The sequence below is a fragment of the Ipomoea triloba genome, chromosome 3 (assembly GCF_003576645.1).
Source record: "Ipomoea triloba cultivar NCNSP0323 chromosome 3, ASM357664v1".
Classification (NCBI taxonomy): domain Eukaryota; kingdom Viridiplantae; phylum Streptophyta; class Magnoliopsida; order Solanales; family Convolvulaceae; genus Ipomoea; species Ipomoea triloba.
In genome coordinates this window covers 748,896-767,359 of record NC_044918.1, presented here as the reverse complement: position 1 = coordinate 767,359, position 18,464 = coordinate 748,896, and the positions used below count along the sequence as shown (strand labels likewise).

The 18,464-nt window shown below is 37.1% G+C and overlaps 1 protein-coding gene and 1 long non-coding RNA gene across 2 annotated transcripts; both read left to right on the top strand.

Annotated features, from left to right (window-relative positions):
• The first annotated feature begins 753 nt into the window (after positions 1–753).
• Positions 754–1,915, top strand: LOC116014015. Its single transcript, XR_004097329.1, has 2 exons — positions 754–1,190; positions 1,470–1,915. It is a non-coding gene; the product is annotated as an uncharacterized LOC116014015 (long non-coding RNA).
• Positions 1,916–8,850: 6,935 nt separating this feature from the next.
• On the top strand, positions 8,851–16,856 carry LOC116012772 (ABC transporter B family member 19). The gene is made up of 10 exons (XM_031252429.1): positions 8,851–9,399; positions 9,576–9,630; positions 9,989–10,164; positions 10,887–11,087; positions 11,634–11,893; positions 11,977–12,293; positions 12,410–12,633; positions 12,720–13,539; positions 13,643–13,884; positions 15,380–16,856. The coding sequence occupies exons 1-10, from the start codon at positions 9,154–9,156 to the stop codon at positions 16,586–16,588; spliced, it is 3,750 nt and encodes a 1,249-aa protein (XP_031108289.1). The 5' UTR covers positions 8,851–9,153; the 3' UTR covers positions 16,589–16,856.
• The last annotated feature ends 1,608 nt before the right edge of the window (positions 16,857–18,464 follow it).

Sequence of the window (18,464 nt, the reverse complement as noted above, 5' to 3'; positions counted from 1 at the left end):
TCCTTTCTAGTGTTTGGTTGCATTTTAGAAAATTATCTTGGTGTATTTGGTTCATTTTCTGTAAATGAGTAAAATTGTATAATTAAACATTTCAAATATTTTATATAGAATATAAGAGATATTTTAAAAAATGTTATTATTTATCCAAAAAAAAAAAAAGCCGTGGTTTCCGGCGGAAACCATGTATTGAGGATTGGTTGAAAATGACTTCCGCCTAATCGGCGGAAGTCATTTTCTGCCAAAATACCTACGTTTGTTCCAATCAACAAAAAATATTTTTCGTTGACTGAATTTTCCTATTGCATCCAAACACGCGAAACTTGAAAAATATTTTCCAGAAGTTATTTTTTGAGTTTTCAAACGGAGCCTTGTTAAAAACTTATGACTAAAATTACATTTTTGAATTGAGAACTTTTTAAATGTTATACCTTTTTTAACATACAATATTCCATATATAGCCTCAGTAATCCAGATCTAACTTGAATTTGATTTGGGCGAGAAATCTGGCTTAGAATTCTTTAACGTACGTGGCAGTGTTAATCTTGATTTAGAGGAGAAAAAAGATCTAAGTTAAACCGTTTAGAGAAAGAAACATTGGAAACGGCAACGGTCGGTCGGTCCCACGTTGCCAAATCACCACATGTCGTACATCAGCGTACACGTGACCCTCGACACGGAGCGTCTCATTGATGCGTATCACCAACTCCACGCACTCATCTCTCCTTTAAATCCGCTGCGTATCGGTCACCAAGGAGAGCTAGAGCCAAGCATTATTTTGAATTTCCGATCATCGGAGATCGATTATTACGATGACGACGACGACGAGGAACGACGACGTTTGGGCGGGGAAGCTGAAGAGGGTAGTTTCGGGAGGGGAGATAGTGGATACGGATCAGGAGAGCGTGGGGTCCATGGAGGAGATAGAGTCGCCTCGCTCGGTGACGGCGAAGGGCCGGAAGTGGAACGTCGACGACAGCTACGAAAAGAACAACATCGACGTAGTCTACGTTCACAGCCAGATTCTGAGGATCAGAGCCGAGGATTCCCACATCGGAGAGGACACTGCCGAGATTTTCAGCCTTAAAGACAAGGTTGTCTCCGCCGTCGTCCTCATCCGCCCCATCTTACCCGCCTCCCCTCTCGGCGTCCACACCACAATCACAACCTAACTGCTTCCTCAATTCTTCAAGGTAATTAATCACCTTTGATCTTTCAACTTTTAAATTTAACTATACTGTGGTCCAAGATCCTTTTAACTTTCAAAATTTAATAATGATTGGTTAAAATTTAATAGTTGAATGATGATGAGTGATTAAAAGTAGAAAGACCAATTTGAAATTTTAAGAAACTTGACAAAACCACTATATCCGGAGGACCTCTCAATTTAATTTCCTTCTTAAATTATATTATTAATTTCCACGAATTAGAATATTTTATATTCAATGAAAAGTGATTTTTGTTAATCTCAGGTGCAATTAAGGAGATTATTACAGTGACGGCGACGACGACGGCATGCATGCATGGCGGCTGGCCGGGTTCTGAGGCTCATAAAAATGAACGTACGTACGTTTTGACGTAGAGATCGAGTTGTTCCGGTATAAATTAAAAGATCTATGCGGGTCTGATGTACAGTACGAGGTTGTAAATATAGTGAAAAAAAAGCATCCATAGTTGTTAAAGATAGCTAGATGTCTGTGTCGGTGGATATCTAAATCTTGAGTTCTGATTTTCCGACGAAAAGTGACCGGAAATAATAAAGTCGTTCGGCTTAAATACCTTATGTACACTCTGAACTGGACTTAAGTACTTAACTGATGATCCACTAAAGAAACACAGCATTATACTCCAATGATTTAATTTGGATAAGAAATATAAATAAATTGAAAGCACTAAAAGGGGTGATTGAGAGGAGAAATATGATTTTCCTATATAAAGATTAGGAGTTCAATTTTTATTAACCTCTTTTTAGTAGAGTTTGTCACATTTATTTATTTATTTTTTTTAAAGCCGTTTATGTCTAATAAATGCATGAGTGTTTTATACATTGTTATATAAGAACAATATTTATTTAGTGCACATCCCGCCTATGAGTTGTTCTCATCACAAAAAAATAAAAAATAAAAATAAAAAAATTACTTGGTGCATATTCAACTCCGGATTTTCTTAAAAAAAAAAAAAAGTAGAGAAAGAGATGGGCTCATGGGCTGTCATATATAAAACACCAAACAGTCAAACAGGCTTTTGGGTGTTGGGATCCTGTCCTGGAGTAACTCTAAGGATGTTTTTGGATCTAAAAGTCATGGGCCATTGCCCCTTGAGAATGGGCTTTATGGGCCTAAAAACAAGCTCAAATAGTTGCACAATAAATAAAAGTAGGCCTAATTGCACCAACCGATGATTAAGTCAACAAAGAGGCTGGTCGTGATATGCCGGGGAGCGTAAAAAATTCATATCATAAGAGAGACGGTCATGATTACAAATAAATCTGCGAATGAATTCTCTTCTTTGCGCATGTGCTTGATAGAACGAGTCCAATTCTGATCGTGATATGTCGGGCAGTGTAAAAAATTCATACCATAAGAGACGGTCATGATTAGTAACCAACAAATCTGCGAATGAATTCTCTTCTTTGTGAATGCACTTGATAGAACGGCCCCAATTCTGCTTAAAAGGTCCTTAATAGCATGTATACAACATAGCAAATTGGTAATGTGTATTCCTTGTAAGACTAATCGTCATCACAGAGTTATTTTCTGATACCACTTAATTAAAACTGTGATATCAATGCAAGATTAAATCATGATAAATAAATCTAATTCTTTTTCAAAATCGCGAAAAGTTACTTTCTCCTGTATCCCAATTAAATATTATGGTGTGAAAAAATTAAGAATATTATAAAGATTAGGAGTATCTTGGATAGATGGGCATCATCTACCTCGAGCCTTCCACGTTGTGGTCCATGGCCATACTGCCTTGAGGTTTTAGCTGTTACCAATGTATAGCCTATACTAATCTTGTTGTCACAATTATTATCGTAATCCTAAAATTATGATTATCATCATTATAAATGATGACTTCTTAAATACACAATTATATATAGGAATTAGGAATTATGTTGACCGAGATTTTCACATTTTCAAGAAAAAAAAAAGATTATATAACATTTTAAAAGAAACTCAATGTTACCGATAATACAATATACAATCTTGCATTAATACCCAATATAATAAGGTATATCATACATAACTGTACTTAATATTATCTCTAATTTAAATAAAAAGATAAATTTGCCTTGAAATTAAAATGGTTGTTGAATTGTCATTCTTATACCAAAAAAATCACGAATTTGATTATTGTCAATATTTTTTTTGTTGAGTCCGTCACATAAGGTCTTCCTAATATAGTTTATTTCTCATGTTTAATTTACCGCTATGACATAGGAGAGAAGTTGTCTTTTTTTTTTTTTAAAGCCACTTTTCTAACAAAAGTGGTATTATCCTTTAATCACATACAGATAATATATATATATAGTAAGAGTTTTTAATATTATATTGTGGAAGAAGGGCATTCGGCCAAAAGTATTAGCACATGCCTAGGAAGAAGTAGAAGTCTAGTAAATGTGATTAGGGAAGCTTAAACTAAGCTCTAAATCATTTCACCGATTCAAATGTCGCCAAAAGTGACAACACCACAACCATAGCCACTTCATTTTCAATAATAAATCCTTTTCCCTTACAAACAATAGCCTTTAATTTGTTTGTTAGCTAGCTAGCTAACTAGTGTATGTTGAGTAACAATCTTCATCATATGTGTACTAACCTAATTCATCACTTTCAAGCTAGTAGCAATCTTTAAAACAACTATTTTGAATTGAGATTTACGATTGAAGTAAGCGATTAAAGTGATTTAACCACTCACATTTTACTCTCACCCATATAACTACTTCAATCTTGTTATTCTCAAAACAAATCACTGGATTAGTCTTCATTAGAACTCTTTTTAAGAAAATTAATATATAGCTTGAGACAACCGGTAAGCATATTGCTAATACAATTACAAGGTAATTAAGATGTTTGGTTCTTGTAAATGTACGTCATATGAATTGTAGTATTAATATCACGGTGATAAAGATATTGGACTAGGTAATTAAAAAAAAAAAAAGCATCTCCTAAAAAAACAAATATAGTACATTTGTGTGTCAAATATTTAGCAGACCAAACCATTTCTTCCTTGTACCTTCACAGGACATATGTTGTCATTAAACAAGTTGAGTATAGTATACCTATCAATTCATTCACATGGTTATGATTCGTCAGCTAGATCATAAAATACAATACCAAAGTTTAAGAAAATAATAATATAATAATAACAATAACTCACAAACCTCACACAATGAGTTGAACTAAGAAAATTCTGACAATAATCAAACTCGTGACTTTCAAATATAATACATATATTCTATCCATTTAATAATCTCTTTCAGACAAAATAAATATTTTTTCACTATATAAGTAACTTAACAATAAAAACACTAATATCGAGATCCCTATTGGCTAGTACCATTTTGTGTGAATCACACAATCATTAGTTAATTGATAAAATATAAATAATAAAATGGTCATCTTTTCTGACTTGATTTGCTATTAGTTTAACTTTATTTTATAATACATGCAATAAATAAGCAGAAAAAAAAAGTAGAATGTTATAATATTACTACTAGCCACTAGGTAGGATGTTATAAATAATTTAATAATGTTTGTATGTACTTAATTAAGATTATGGACTTTATGGTATGGGTGAGTGGCGACATTGTTCCCTAGAAGATGCTATGAACAAGCTAGCTATTAGCTATGATATATCAGTCTTTAACTAACATGTTGGACTATGGACCATTCTAATTACCCCATATATATATATATATATATATATATATATATATATATATATATATATATATATATATATATATCGTCAGACTAATTTTTGGATACCATGATGGACCTGCTCTTAAAGTTCATGAGGAGATAAATCGAGCATGTCTAATTTCAAGTCTCAACACTGATCGAGCTACAATCTTTTGTCAACTTTGCTGCTAAAATTAGTATTAAAAGGAGTTTCTCAATTACTGGACAATTGTCATAGTTGACGAATGTTTATGTGATTAATTGTTCCTTAATTAATCAAAACTAACTTAGGTATTGATTAGTAGAGTTGGAGGTTAGGTTGTCAAAGTGAGGTTTGATCTTATTATTATTATTATTAGTATTTGATGCTTTTGAATTGAACATACATAAGTGGTGCCCTAGTTGTTCCACCCTGGTCATGCAACGTTGAAGCAACAATGTAATGATGTAAAAATGTTGCTCCATCCATGTTTTATACACAACATCATATCAATTGGACGACAAAGGTGACGGAATGTCTGGCGTGTGGGCTTTAGGTCGTTCCAAGCCATAAAAATATAAAATGCATTCCTTTTAAATTAAATAGGCCAATGCCAAATATTTGTCCGCATAATTATGTTCTTGGAAGACTGGTCTCATTTATCGCGATTAAGACTCGACTAGATTATAAGTCTCATCTCATGAGATATAAATATATTTCAAATAGAGTTCGATCTAAATACAATTGAATTAGTAATATCTTACTAGATGTATATACTAGTGCAATAGTTTAAAAAAAAGGAGGATATATTCTACGATATATTGTTAAGCTATCGAATGAAGTCCAATCTAGAATGGATTGAACTAGTCTCGTTTTGTGAAATACAAGTACTAATATAGTATAAAAAAAGATATTTTCTTTATAATATGATTGACTACAAATCATTCGAACTTGACTGATCGAGATTCGACTGAAACAAGATATAGATACATGTGCACAAAAATATTTTTTCCATCTACAAATTACCAAAAAGGAAATAGAAACAAAAAGGCTTTTAGTAAACTCTTTCAATGGTTTGGGCTATTGCTGATGGACTTTACATGGATGAATAGCACAATAAGAGCCCAAGTTTTAGGACTGCAATTGTTTGGGTTTGGTTGTCCCTTTCGACAAATCCGATAACACAAAACTACAAAAGTGAAGCAGGAAAGATAATGTTAGACCGGATGCAATGTTTCGTTGGAGGCACATGTATACATTTTAGTGAAGGGAAAGAGATTTCTGAATTGTATGATTTTTGTTTTTGTTTTTGGCACTGTTACTGATTAGGGTACCTCAACAACTCCGAAATGCCAATGTTTCTTCACATCAATCTTGCATGGCAATATGGCATGTCTCTTTTCCTTTTTAATGGCATCCTCAATTGTAGTTTTTGGTACGATTTTTAAAGAATCAAAACTTATATGGAAAAGTGAGGAAGATAAGAAAGAAGAAATGAAATTCTTGCCGGGGAAGCTGAGTTTTTGTCTCCATAGTAGGACCACCAAAAAAAGAAAAAAAGGAAATGCGCCTCGTGTGAGCTGCAAATCTCGCGCCCAATGCACACGTCCCGGGTGTGTAAATCTTTGCTTTTTAATTTTTTTAATCATATTTTGTTTTTGTTTTTCTTTTTTTCCTTTTCATTTCTAAATTATATAGGAATAACACTTTTTGTTTCTTAATTATACCTATTGTCCCATTTTGTTCCTAAATTGTATGGGATTTGAGATTTTTTTGTCCTTGATTTATGTTTCGGTTGAATTAAAAGCTAGTTACGTTCTTAGGCAATTAAAGGATAACGTGTGTGAGCCAAAGACATTGTGGTCAAGCGGCATAGCTATGACCTTTCTACCTAGTAGCGTATAATTAAATATAAAAAGTGTTACAGAGTATTTCTATTTCACTAAAACAAATGTTGATTACATTAAAAATCAATCCAATGAATACCATTTATTTGAGATTAAAAATCAATCCAATGAATACCATTTATTTGAGATTGTGCATATATAAGAACTAAGCTTCCGATAATTATACCATGAGCCCGAGCCCATCCATATGTTCACAATTTGAATTGTGAACATTTAATGTATAAATTGTGTATTTTGGATCCAATGTGAACTCGGGTCCACAAAATAATTTTCCGCATACTTCAATCAATTAATTTCTATTACTTTTCGTTAATTTTAAATGCTTCTAAAATTATGATCGATCCGGATAATAAGGCATTATTTATTTATTATAATATATTATATTATATTATAGCACATATTGCTTTCATGCTTTAATTCAGTTGTACCAAAACATAATAGTAACAACAATGTAATTATAATTGTGGGGCGACTGCTTCGCTTTTACAAAGAAAGAAATATATGAAGAAAGCAATGTATCAACTATATACTAAAAAGATGTTTGAAAGTTATCTTTATGAAGAACTATGTTTTTTCACATCAATCTTGCATGGAATGTCTCTCTTCCTATCCTATCTAAGCATTTAAATCTCTTTTTAGTAACACAATTACCTAATTATTAATTAATAAATAAAGTATTTATTTAAAAAGTAGTTAGTTTAGTTATAAAAATATAAATCCGAACATTCTTTTTAAACTTAACAAGTAAATGCAAAAATACAATAAGAGTAGCGGGAGTATTGTTTCACTTTTATAATAAAGATTTAAAAAAGTTTATGCCAATAACCTTGTGGTCTGGTGGCACAAAGAATAATGTCATGAGTTCGAGTCCCAATAAGATGGTATTGACTCTTTGTGTTTCAATAGGTTGAAAAAGTAGTTATGAACATAAATTACATTGTAACAGAGTCACAGTAGTAGTTTTCTGAAAAAGAACAATGACAACTCAACATTATTTGTGCCTATTAATGCAACTTTCTTATCATTATCATTTTTGTTCTTGTTAATTTTATTCACTAACTTTTGCAATGAGTTTTACCACGTGAACTCCAAAATCTTACCCCTAAAATTTACTCTCTAATGTGGCAGACACTATAAAGTACTTTTTTATGTAGGTTCAGTATTTACAAAATTTTGTGTGAGAATAAAAGTTGAGAATAAAAAATAAAAGTATATATGATATTTTCCTTTAAACCCGGTCATGTGTGTGCGTTACCATTCGACAAGAAATTTTGTGTCTCATTAAATATGATGAATACATTAAATATACTTTTCCAATATGAATTTATTAGACATTAGTGTGACAAATTTCAAGGAGCAAATTAATGGAATAATTTCAATAACGCTCATTGAAAATGATAAATTTATAATAGACAAACTTGAAATTGAAACTTATTCAAATAAGATTAAAGAAGTATATATATTTTGGATAAATTTTGTAATCATATACATAGATATGATAAATTTATACTAGACAAAATCTATCTTAAAATATTTATACTCTTACTCCATTAATATTAACATACTCAACTCTTGATTGATGTATTGTATTAATTAAGTAACTCTAACAAAATTGTAGGTAAGACAATTATCTTGGTAATAGCAAAGTTTCACGTTTATATCATTTAATTATTTATTGACTTTATTAGTTTATGTTGGTCAGCTATAAGCAATTTAGATTTTGCTGATTAGGGTCACAAAGCACAGGAACGGATATACTTATCTTATCTAAGCTGGATAGTTTTTTTTTTTTAAAAAATAAAAAATAAAACTAATCCTATTACATTGTAGTATCTGAATACTTTAAATGTGAAAAAATATTAAAAAAAATTTTAATTACTTCAATTCTTAATTAAGAAAATATGAAATGTTGGCATATTTTCAAGTAGTGACCATAAATTAAAAATAGTATTTTTGTATTTCCCTGATTGAGTAAATAATAATTAATAAAGTAAGTTGGCAGTAGTATATGGCCTCTATATAAGAGCAGCTTGTCAACAGCTCAGTCTCCCTCGTTCCTTCTCACTTCTCATTTGACTACTGGTCTTTCTCCGGCGACCAATCTTTCTCTTTCTATAACTCCGGCGACTCAATCTCTCTCTCTATAACTCCGGCTTCTCTCCGTATCATCTCAAGACGTACGGAGAGAATTGAAGAATATTTGAAAAGTGCATTTTAAGCTTTAGATCTCTATCTGCCTCAGCCTTTCATGGCGAACTGATTGAGTTTCCGAATTGAAGTTCGTTGGTGTTTTCACGGCGAGGAAGAGGCTGTTTGTTAGTTGTTTTGGTGTGTACGTGCTAGCTAGAGTTGAGGTGCTTTAATGGCGGAGAGTGGTGAAGGGAAAGCAATGCCGGAGGCGGAGAAGAAGAAGGAGCAGTGCGTTCCTTTTCACCAGCTGTTTTGTTTCGCTGATAAATACGATTGGGCGTTGATGACCCTTGGAAGCTTAGGCGCCATTGTTCATGGCTCTTCCATGCCCGTCTTCTTCCTCCTCTTCGGCCAGATGGTGAATGGTTTCGGCAAAAACCAGACCGATTTCCATGCCATGACTCATGAAGTCTCTAAGGTCAGGAATCCATCAATGTCGCCTTTCTTAAACTCCGTTTATTAGAGAATAATATAATATTTTTGACCTTGTATTGTTTCCTAGCTTTGTGTAGTGATTTCTATGACTATGATTTGATTTGTTTTCTGTGAAATATAACTATCTGATCTGAATTCTCATTTTCTCCTGAATTGCAGTACGCTTTGTATTTCGTCTATCTTGGCCTGATCGTTTGCGTTTCATCCTACGCCGGTGAGCTTCTCTTATCTTCATCTTCATCTTCATCTTCTCCGGTGATAGTTTCGATGTATGATTTAATTTGTAAATTAGTTATTACGTTACGGAGTTCAGTTTCTGGATCAGCCTTTGAGCTGGCCCGCACGCTTGCACGTGGTCCGTGGACCGTCCCCATGTCGTTTAGTCCATTCACTAGTCAATTTTTGGTTTTCCCAAGCATTAATAAATTATTTTCCAGTACTCACGCAATCAAACGTCTCTGTCCATTTGTCTTCACAGTGAAATTTCGGTTTTCCGACATCGTTTTCTGTACCCTACTACATAGTAGCAGTAAAAATTTACGTTAATCTTGAGATTTGTTGCAAATGTGCAGAGATTGCGTGTTGGATGCACAGTGGGGAGCGGCAGGCGGGGGCATGGCGGAGGAAGTATTTGGAAGCAGTGCTGAAACAGGACGTTGGATTCTATGACACTGACGCGAGGACTGGCGATATTGTTTTTAGCGTCTCAACGGATACTCTGTTGGTCCAAGATGCCATAAGTGAGAAGGTAAAGCTTCTGCAACTGCATTTACTGTGGACAATGGCTTTTTTGGTTTCCTTCATTTAGTATGAATGGGGGATTTCTGAACGGTAACGGTGAAATCTTGTACTCTTCAAATTTGAAAGCTCAAGATGGAAAGTTTTGATCATATGGGTTGTTGGTTCTTCCATTAATGCAGGACCCACTAACTAAATTTCCCCTTCTTTTTTTTTTTCACAAGAGAAATCTGCAGATCCTACTACTTAGATTGTGCACGAGTAAATCTAGTCTCGTGGCCCTAGATAGTAATAGATGACCCATTCAAACTAAGAAGATCAATAATAGCCGGGCTAACTAGGAATTGAACTAAGAAGATCAATAATAGCGGTTCTAACTAGGAATTGAAATTGTAATCTTGTGATTAGGTAAATGTTCTGCCATTTAAATTTCCCATTTTTCCCACTGTGTTGCTTGAGGGCTCACTATAGCTGATCTGATCTAACCTGCGCCGTTATCTTTTTGGATTACTTTTTCCATTTTTATGGCTTTTTGGTGTCTTTTGGAAGGTTGGGGATTTTTTTTTCCCTAGGATTTGCCTAAGCTGTTAAGCACATCTCTAGACTGTAGCCAAGACTGTACTTATGAGCTATGGCTTGTGATAATTTGAAATCATGTTAGGTGTTTTGTGGCTTAATGATAATGTGTGATGAAAGGCATTATTGATATATGTTTGGATTTGCAAATCTTAGGTGGGGAACTTCATTCATTATCTGTCAACATTCTTGGCTGGACTGGTGGTTGGTTTTGTGTCAGCATGGAGGTTAGCTCTTCTCAGTGTGGCTGTAATACCTGGAATTGCATTTGCTGGGGGATTGTATGCTTATACTCTCACAGGTCTCACGTCCAAAAGTCGTGAATCATACGCCAATGCTGGGATCATTGCAGAGCAGGTGATGATAACCCTTTTTCCCCAGTCTTATCTGCAGACAGATTGAATGGTTTCTCTTGAAATTTCAAATTGTTGTCGAGCTGCTTTTCATTTTTGTTTAAAACTATGTTCTGCTGTTTGTCAGATATTTTTTTTTGTATTCTCTTTAGTTGCTTCAGTGCTGTTTCCAATTTTTGAAATGCTAGCAAGGATAATATGATGGAGTTCTGCTACATGTGAAGCCATCATCAAGTTTTCTTGCCTTTTCTGTTTCCAGTGCCTTTTGGAGTATGGCATGCCCTCTAGAAATTATTATTGAAATCTTTCACCTTTTTCAACTTTACTTCACTGTCTGGTTACTAATTTTAGTGTGAGAAAAAAGATTGAACCTTTGTGAGCCGCCCTCATCATAGAGGCAGTGATTAACTCCACCGTTCTTTTGTTTTTTAGAATTTTTCGAAAGCTAATTAAGGTAAACATTTAAAAAAAAAAGTTTATAGTAAATGATAGTGCTACTGGGGACTTTTCTATGATTGCAAATCTTTAATTCCATTTCTTATGATTGCAGGCTATTGCACAAGTTAGGACAGTTTACTCGTATGTTGGCGAGAGCAAAGCCCTAAACTCGTATTCAGATGCGATCCAGAACACGCTCAAACTTGGATATAAGGCGGGGATGGCCAAAGGATTGGGGTTAGGATGTACCTATGGAATAGCATGCATGTCGTGGGCACTTGTTTTCTGGTATGCTGGTGTTTTCATCAGGAATGGTCAGTCTGATGGTGGAAAGGCGTTTACTGCTATTTTTTCAGCCATAGTTGGTGGCATGTAAGACCTCAAAGCGATGAAACTGCTTTTAGATCTATAGACACTGAACTGAACTAACTGATAACTATTTCGATAATCTGCAGGAGTTTGGGGCAGTCGTTTTCCAACCTTGGAGCCTTTAGTAAAGGCAAAGCAGCGGGATACAAGTTAATGGAGATTCTCAAGCAGAAACCGACAATAGTTCAAAATCCCACAGACGGGAAGTCCCTGGCTGAGGTCCAGGGAAATATTGAGTTCAAAAACGTAACCTTCAGCTATCCTTCCAGACCCGATGTCATTATCTTCCGAAATTTCTCCATTTTCTTCCCTGCTGGGAAGACCGTTGCAGTTGTGGGTGGCAGTGGCTCTGGGAAAAGCACTGTTGTGTCTCTGATAGAAAGATTCTATGATCCTAATGAAGGTAATTGTTGCAATCTATGGAGTATATATGATTCTAAGATTCAGACCTTCTGAAGCCTTTTATAAATAGTTGTACGTATTTTGTATATAATAATGTGGAGTAATTGATTGTTCTAGGTGAAATTTTACTGGATAACGTGGACATAAGGACTCTCCAGCTTAGTTGGTTGCGAGATCAGATTGGTTTGGTGAACCAAGAACCCGCACTGTTTGCTACCACCATACTTGAGAACATACTATATGGAAAGCCCGATGCAACCATGGTCGAAGTGGAGGCTGCTACCGCTGCTGCTAATGCTCATAGCTTTATTTCCTTGCTTCCCAACGGATACAACACTCAGGTTGGTTCTGTTAGAACCTTAATCTAGATTTGATTACATCATCCAACGTTTCGATTTTCTAACATTTTCATGTCTTCAATATCTAGGTGGGAGAGCGTGGTGTCCAACTCTCTGGTGGTCAGAAGCAGAGAATTGCGATTGCAAGAGCTATGTTAAAGAACCCGAAGATCCTACTGCTAGATGAAGCTACTAGCGCCCTCGATGCAGGCTCAGAGAGCATCGTGCAGGAGGCTCTAGACCGTCTAATGGTTGGCAGAACGACTGTGGTTGTTGCTCACCGGCTGTCTACAATTAGAAACGTTGATTCTATTGCAGTCATACAGCAAGGGAAAGTTGTTGAAACGGGGAACCATGAGGAATTGATAGCCAAAGCGGGGGCGTATTCTTCCTTAATCAGATTCCAGGAAATGGTTGGGAATAGAGACTTTTCAAACCCATCAACCCGTCGTTCACGTTCAACAAGGCTAAGTCACTCGTTGTCAACAAAGTCTTTGAGTCTCCGGTCTGGCAGTTTGAGAAACTTGAGCTATTCTTACAGCACGGGTGCTGATGGGCGCATAGAGATGATATCAAACGCTGAAACAGATAAGAAAACTCGGGCTCCAGATGGGTACTTCTGCCGCCTTCTCAAACTAAATGCTCCTGAGTGGCCCTATTCTGTAATGGGGGCCGTGGGATCCTTGCTCTCCGGTTTCATCGGTCCAACTTTTGCAATTGTCATGAGCAACATGATCGAGGTTTTCTACTACACAAACCCTGCTAGCATGGAACGAAAGACCAAGGAGTACGTCTTCATTTACATTGGAATAGGCCTTTATGCTGTGGTTGCATATTTGATTCAGCATTACTTCTTTAGCATTATGGGCGAGAATCTTACCACGAGGGTGAGAAGGATGATGCTGGCAGGTATGAGTTCTAGAACATAATCTCGTTTATAATTTTAACTAATAAGATATTTCTCGAGCCATTTCCCGTACTGAGATTAAACATTTCTTTTTAATTACTCCAGCAATTCTAAGAAATGAAGTTGGATGGTTTGACGAGGAGGAGAACAATTCCAGCCTTCTTGCAGCCCGCTTAGCGACAGATGCTGCAGATGTTAAATCTGCCATTGCCGAGAGAATCTCTGTGATACTGCAAAACATGACCTCTCTTCTAACTTCATTCATTGTCGCTTTCATTGTGGAATGGAGGGTCTCACTACTCATCCTCGGGACATTTCCACTTCTCGTCCTGGCTAATTTTGCTCAGGTAATGCCTTCTTGCTCCACACTAAAACTACGAAAATACCCTCCCCCCCTCCCCCATCCCCTACCCCATTTTGGGCACCATATCAACTATAGTATCATCAGAATTTTTTTTAAAGAAGATTAAACTAATATAAGAAAGAACTTTTATGGTCTTGGGGAAAGGTGGAATCTGTTCACTGATTTCTTTGCATAAAAAGACAAGAGGGAGAATACAACATGTTAACATGCTGGTGCTCTGCATGTGCTTCCTCCAAGTCGAGTTCACAACTCTTTGAACTTCACATCAATATCGAATATAAAAATGCATCTTGCAACTTAAAAAAGAGAAAAAGGTAGGCAAGAATCCACAACCACCATCAATTTCAATGCCACTAAGAACTATTGCTATTATTATTATCTTATTTCGAGTTATTTCTCGAAACAAGTAGCTTCCTTGACCTTAATCCCCCAAGTGAAATCTTAGGTTGTCTGGTTCTCCTCACTGTTCCTTTGTTAATAATTTTCACCATGCCCTGACAGTCCTTCATAGTGTGCCTAAGTCTTAAATTTGATTCTTTCGAGGTCTGGGTAAAATGTCTTCAAAAGCAAAGGGCCCCTGGGGGTGGGAGAGTCTGGCACATACTTTGATTTCTTGTTTCACTATCTTCATTAGATATCAGAAGGCTCAGAGATTCTTTACCCGTGAATCGTGTTGAATATGATATAACTGTGACTCCCTTTCCTTGTCTTTTTACTGCTCATGTATATTTTACTGCTCAGTTATATTTCCCCATAGATTAGTTTAAACCTATGCATGATGATGGTTTTATAATCATTTTCACAAAGAAAAAAAACTTGGGCAGTGCTATTTCTATGGTGCGCATAAATCGGGCTCAAATCTTTGGTTGTAAACAGTACAAGATTCTGTCTTTATTGTTATCAGTCTGGTGTTTCACAGAGTGTTACTGTATGGCTGTATGAGTCTGGCGAATGGTGAATGATAAGAATGGACCCATTGCCTATACAACATTAAAGCCATTAAGGTGTAACAGATGTGGGGCATACACCGTACCCCACACAAGCAGGTTTCTGAGTAATAGATTGTGAGTAAAAATATAGGATCGAGCTTTGGTAGCTGCAGTGTGCACCAGACACTGGTCCTCCACTCAATGAGCGCCTAGTGTGGTAGGTTTTCTGTATGCACTTCGCACTAATCCTTCCACCTAATGACCCACTAACCCATAGTTACCCCATAGGTTTTTGTTGAATAATGAGAACGCGATTGGGGATGAGCGAGGGCTCGATCATGTATTCTTGCCCACAATCTACAATTTAGAAACCAATTTTGTATGGGTCACACTTGTATTAGACCGTTTTACGTCGTGTCAAGATGAAATGTTATTCATGATTATGTAATGCTAATATAAGTATTTACATTTCATCTTGACTTGATCCTTCCAAATTTTTGCCACTTTGTATAGTATCCTGACAGTTATTACGGTTATTTTGTGGCACAGCAACTCTCACTCAAAGGTTTCGCCGGAGACACGGCTAAGGCGCATGCAAAGACTAGTATGATTGCAGGGGAAGGCGTGAGCAACATCAGAACAGTGGCGGCCTTCAACGCCCAGGAGAAGATACTTTCATTGTTTGCCCAAGAACTCAGAGTCCCACAAAAGCAAAGCCTTCGCCGCAGTTTACTCTCAGGCTTCCTGTTTGGTCTCTCCCAGCTCGCCCTCTACTCCTCAGAAGCTTTGATCTTATGGTATGGCGTTCATCTCGTCACCAAAGGACTGTCCACATTCTCGAAGGTCATCAAGGTCTTCGTGGTTCTCGTGGTGACAGCGAATTCAGTTGCAGAAACCGTCAGTTTGGCCCCGGAGATTGTCCGGGGCGGTGAAGCAGTTGCTTCCGTGTTCTCCATTCTTGATCGTCACACCCGGATTGACCCCGATGATCCTGATGCGGATCCCGTGGAGACAATCCGGGGCGACATTGAGCTCCGGCATGTCGATTTTGCTTATCCGTCCAGACCAGATGTTTGTGTTTTTAAGGATCTTAACCTCAGGATCCGGGCGGGGCAAAGCCAGGCGCTAGTGGGGGCGAGCGGCTCAGGGAAGAGCTCTGTCATTGCGTTGATAGAGCGGTTCTATGACCCCACGGCCGGGAGAGTGATGATCGACGGGAAAGACATCAGGAGACTGAACCTGAAATCTCTGCGGCTCAAGATCGGATTGGTTCAGCAAGAGCCGGCGCTATTCGCCGCCAGCATTTTCGACAACATAGCCTACGGCAAAGAATCCGCCACGGAATCTGAAGTCACAGAAGCAGCCCGGGCTGCAAACATGCACAACTTCATTATAGGACTACCCGACGGATACAAAACCCCGGTGGGCGAGCGGGGCGTTCAGCTCTCGGGCGGCCAAAAGCAGCGGATTGCCATCGCCCGGGCGGTCCTCAAGGACCCGTCGATCCTCCTGCTCGACGAGGCCACAAGCGCCCTGGACGCCGAATCCGAGTGCGTCCTGCAAGAAGCCCTGGAAAGGCTAATGAGAGGAAGAACCACAGTTCTTGTTGCCCACAGGCTATCCACCATTCGAAACGTGGACAGCATCGGGGTCGTGCAAGACGGCCGGATAGTCGAGCACGGGAGCCACTCCGAGCTAATCAGCCGGCCGGAAGGCGCATATTCGAGGCTGCTGCAACTGCAGCACCATCGCATATGAATCATGCATGCAGAAAGCAAGAGCAGGCTAAGCAACATGGAATGGTGGTGATGATGAGTGTGTGGGGAGGTTTGGTTGTTGGGTCCCATTAACAGTAGCTTTCTTTCATCTTTTATTGATGGTGATGGTGATAGTTGTAGATATATGTGGGCATGAAGTCAAAATATTCTGTGATATTCTATGTACTCTTTTTAACTTCATTCCCAATGGAGAACATATGTTAAAATATTGATGTTGTCTATGGAGCATAGCCTTTATCTTTTGATTACTTATCCCCACCACTATCATATCCTAGCTAATTCTATAACCAAACCCTTTATATTTTGCAACTTTGAACTATATGCACTACTAACAAAACAAGATCGATTGATCTAGCATCACTTATAATCAATTTTGGTATCCTTCCGTCGATTCCTTTACATTTCAGCCTTGCAACCATATCCCCGAAACCCAAACTAAGAACAACCATGCGCCACCACGAATCTAGAAAGACCTCAAAGTCTATCAATCCTTATTATGTCTGGACAAACAATCATTGCAGCCGTTCAAACAATTGAGGTTGGGGACAACCTCAGTCAGGTTGGTCGGATTATTTGACTAAGTAACCATAAAGTGAGTTGGTCGAACTCTCAGTGAAAGTCGGTCTATTGATCTTTTTAGTTTGAATTGAGCTGAGACAACTTAAACGGGGTGTAATAACTAACAAGGATTTTGGGTTAAGTTTTTGTCAGAATAACCGACATTAGATCTTCATCCATTCATGGTTAATGCATATACTTAGTGTCGTTCATAAACGGAACTGGATACTTTAAGTACTAGGAGGAGATAAATAGAACATTTTTCTTTAATATATTTAACTTTCTTTAAAGCAGGCCGGCTTAACTGTAACTATTTCATATTCTTTTTCCCTGCAACTTTTAAACAATCACTCACAAATCCATATCTGATATCCCAATAACTTTCCAGCTGGGGGCATGCACCATTATCTATAATGCACTCAACTTTTCCTTCATTGCATGTGTTCTAAATACATGATAATTGATAAGAAGAAGCCATCTTTTCTTTTAGCCACAACAAAAATCCCCAAAATGGGTAGCTTAGTGTTCAGAGCATACTTCTTGTACTTGAAAGGTCAAGGAATTGATTATTGTAAACACCTTTTTAGTCGGGTCAGTCGTACAGATTTCTCTAAAAAAACTCACAACTAGAAATAAGAAAAACTGGGGACACACATAATCTGGTTGGTGATTAACGGGCTATTGCACAACAACGAGATTTACGTATGCATTGCATATCTACAGATAACGACTATTGATTTTCTTGTACACCAAAAAAAAAAAAAAAGAAATATTGAGTCCCAACACATGTACATATGGTGGGTGATGGGTTGAATTATTAAATATTGGGAAAAAGAAGAGTTGGAAAGAAAGGAAAGTTGTAAAGAGGAAGACTGTTTTCACTTTGTTTCTTCAATCAAAGCAAAACACTGTAGTTTGAGGTGCAGTAGAGACCCTACCACGCCTGTCTTCTCCGTATCTCAACATAAAGGGCAGTGGGGTCTAAGGGCCAGTTTGGATTCGATAATTGCATTGAAGGCAAGCTAGCAGGATGGGATGCCCCATATGAACATATATCTGTACTTGTTCCTATTCTATAAAAGGTTTTCCAAGTTATATAAGGGTCAGTGGGGGTGCCCCAGTCCAGTCTCTTGGCAAGAGCTTTAACTTTCTCCACAGTTGATTAGGTAAGATGAACATGGAGGGGTGAAAGAAGGGGAACCTGGAAGTTGTGGTTGAGTGGAAGTGACTCATTCATCCTTAATTAAAGGTTCAGGTTCGATCCTTGACTTTGGGTATGGAACAACCTTAAATCTCCA

Coding starts and splice junctions, on each gene's coding strand:
- LOC116012772 (XM_031252429.1), top strand. CDS start 9,154: ATGGCGGAGAGTGGTGAAGGGAAAGCAATGCCGGAGGCGGAGAAGAAG. Junction 13,540..13,642: donor GAGAAGGATGATGCTGGCAG/GTATGAGTTCTA, acceptor TAATTACTCCAG/CAATTCTAAGAAATGAAGTT. Junction 13,885..15,379: donor TCCTGGCTAATTTTGCTCAG/GTAATGCCTTCT, acceptor TTTGTGGCACAG/CAACTCTCACTCAAAGGTTT.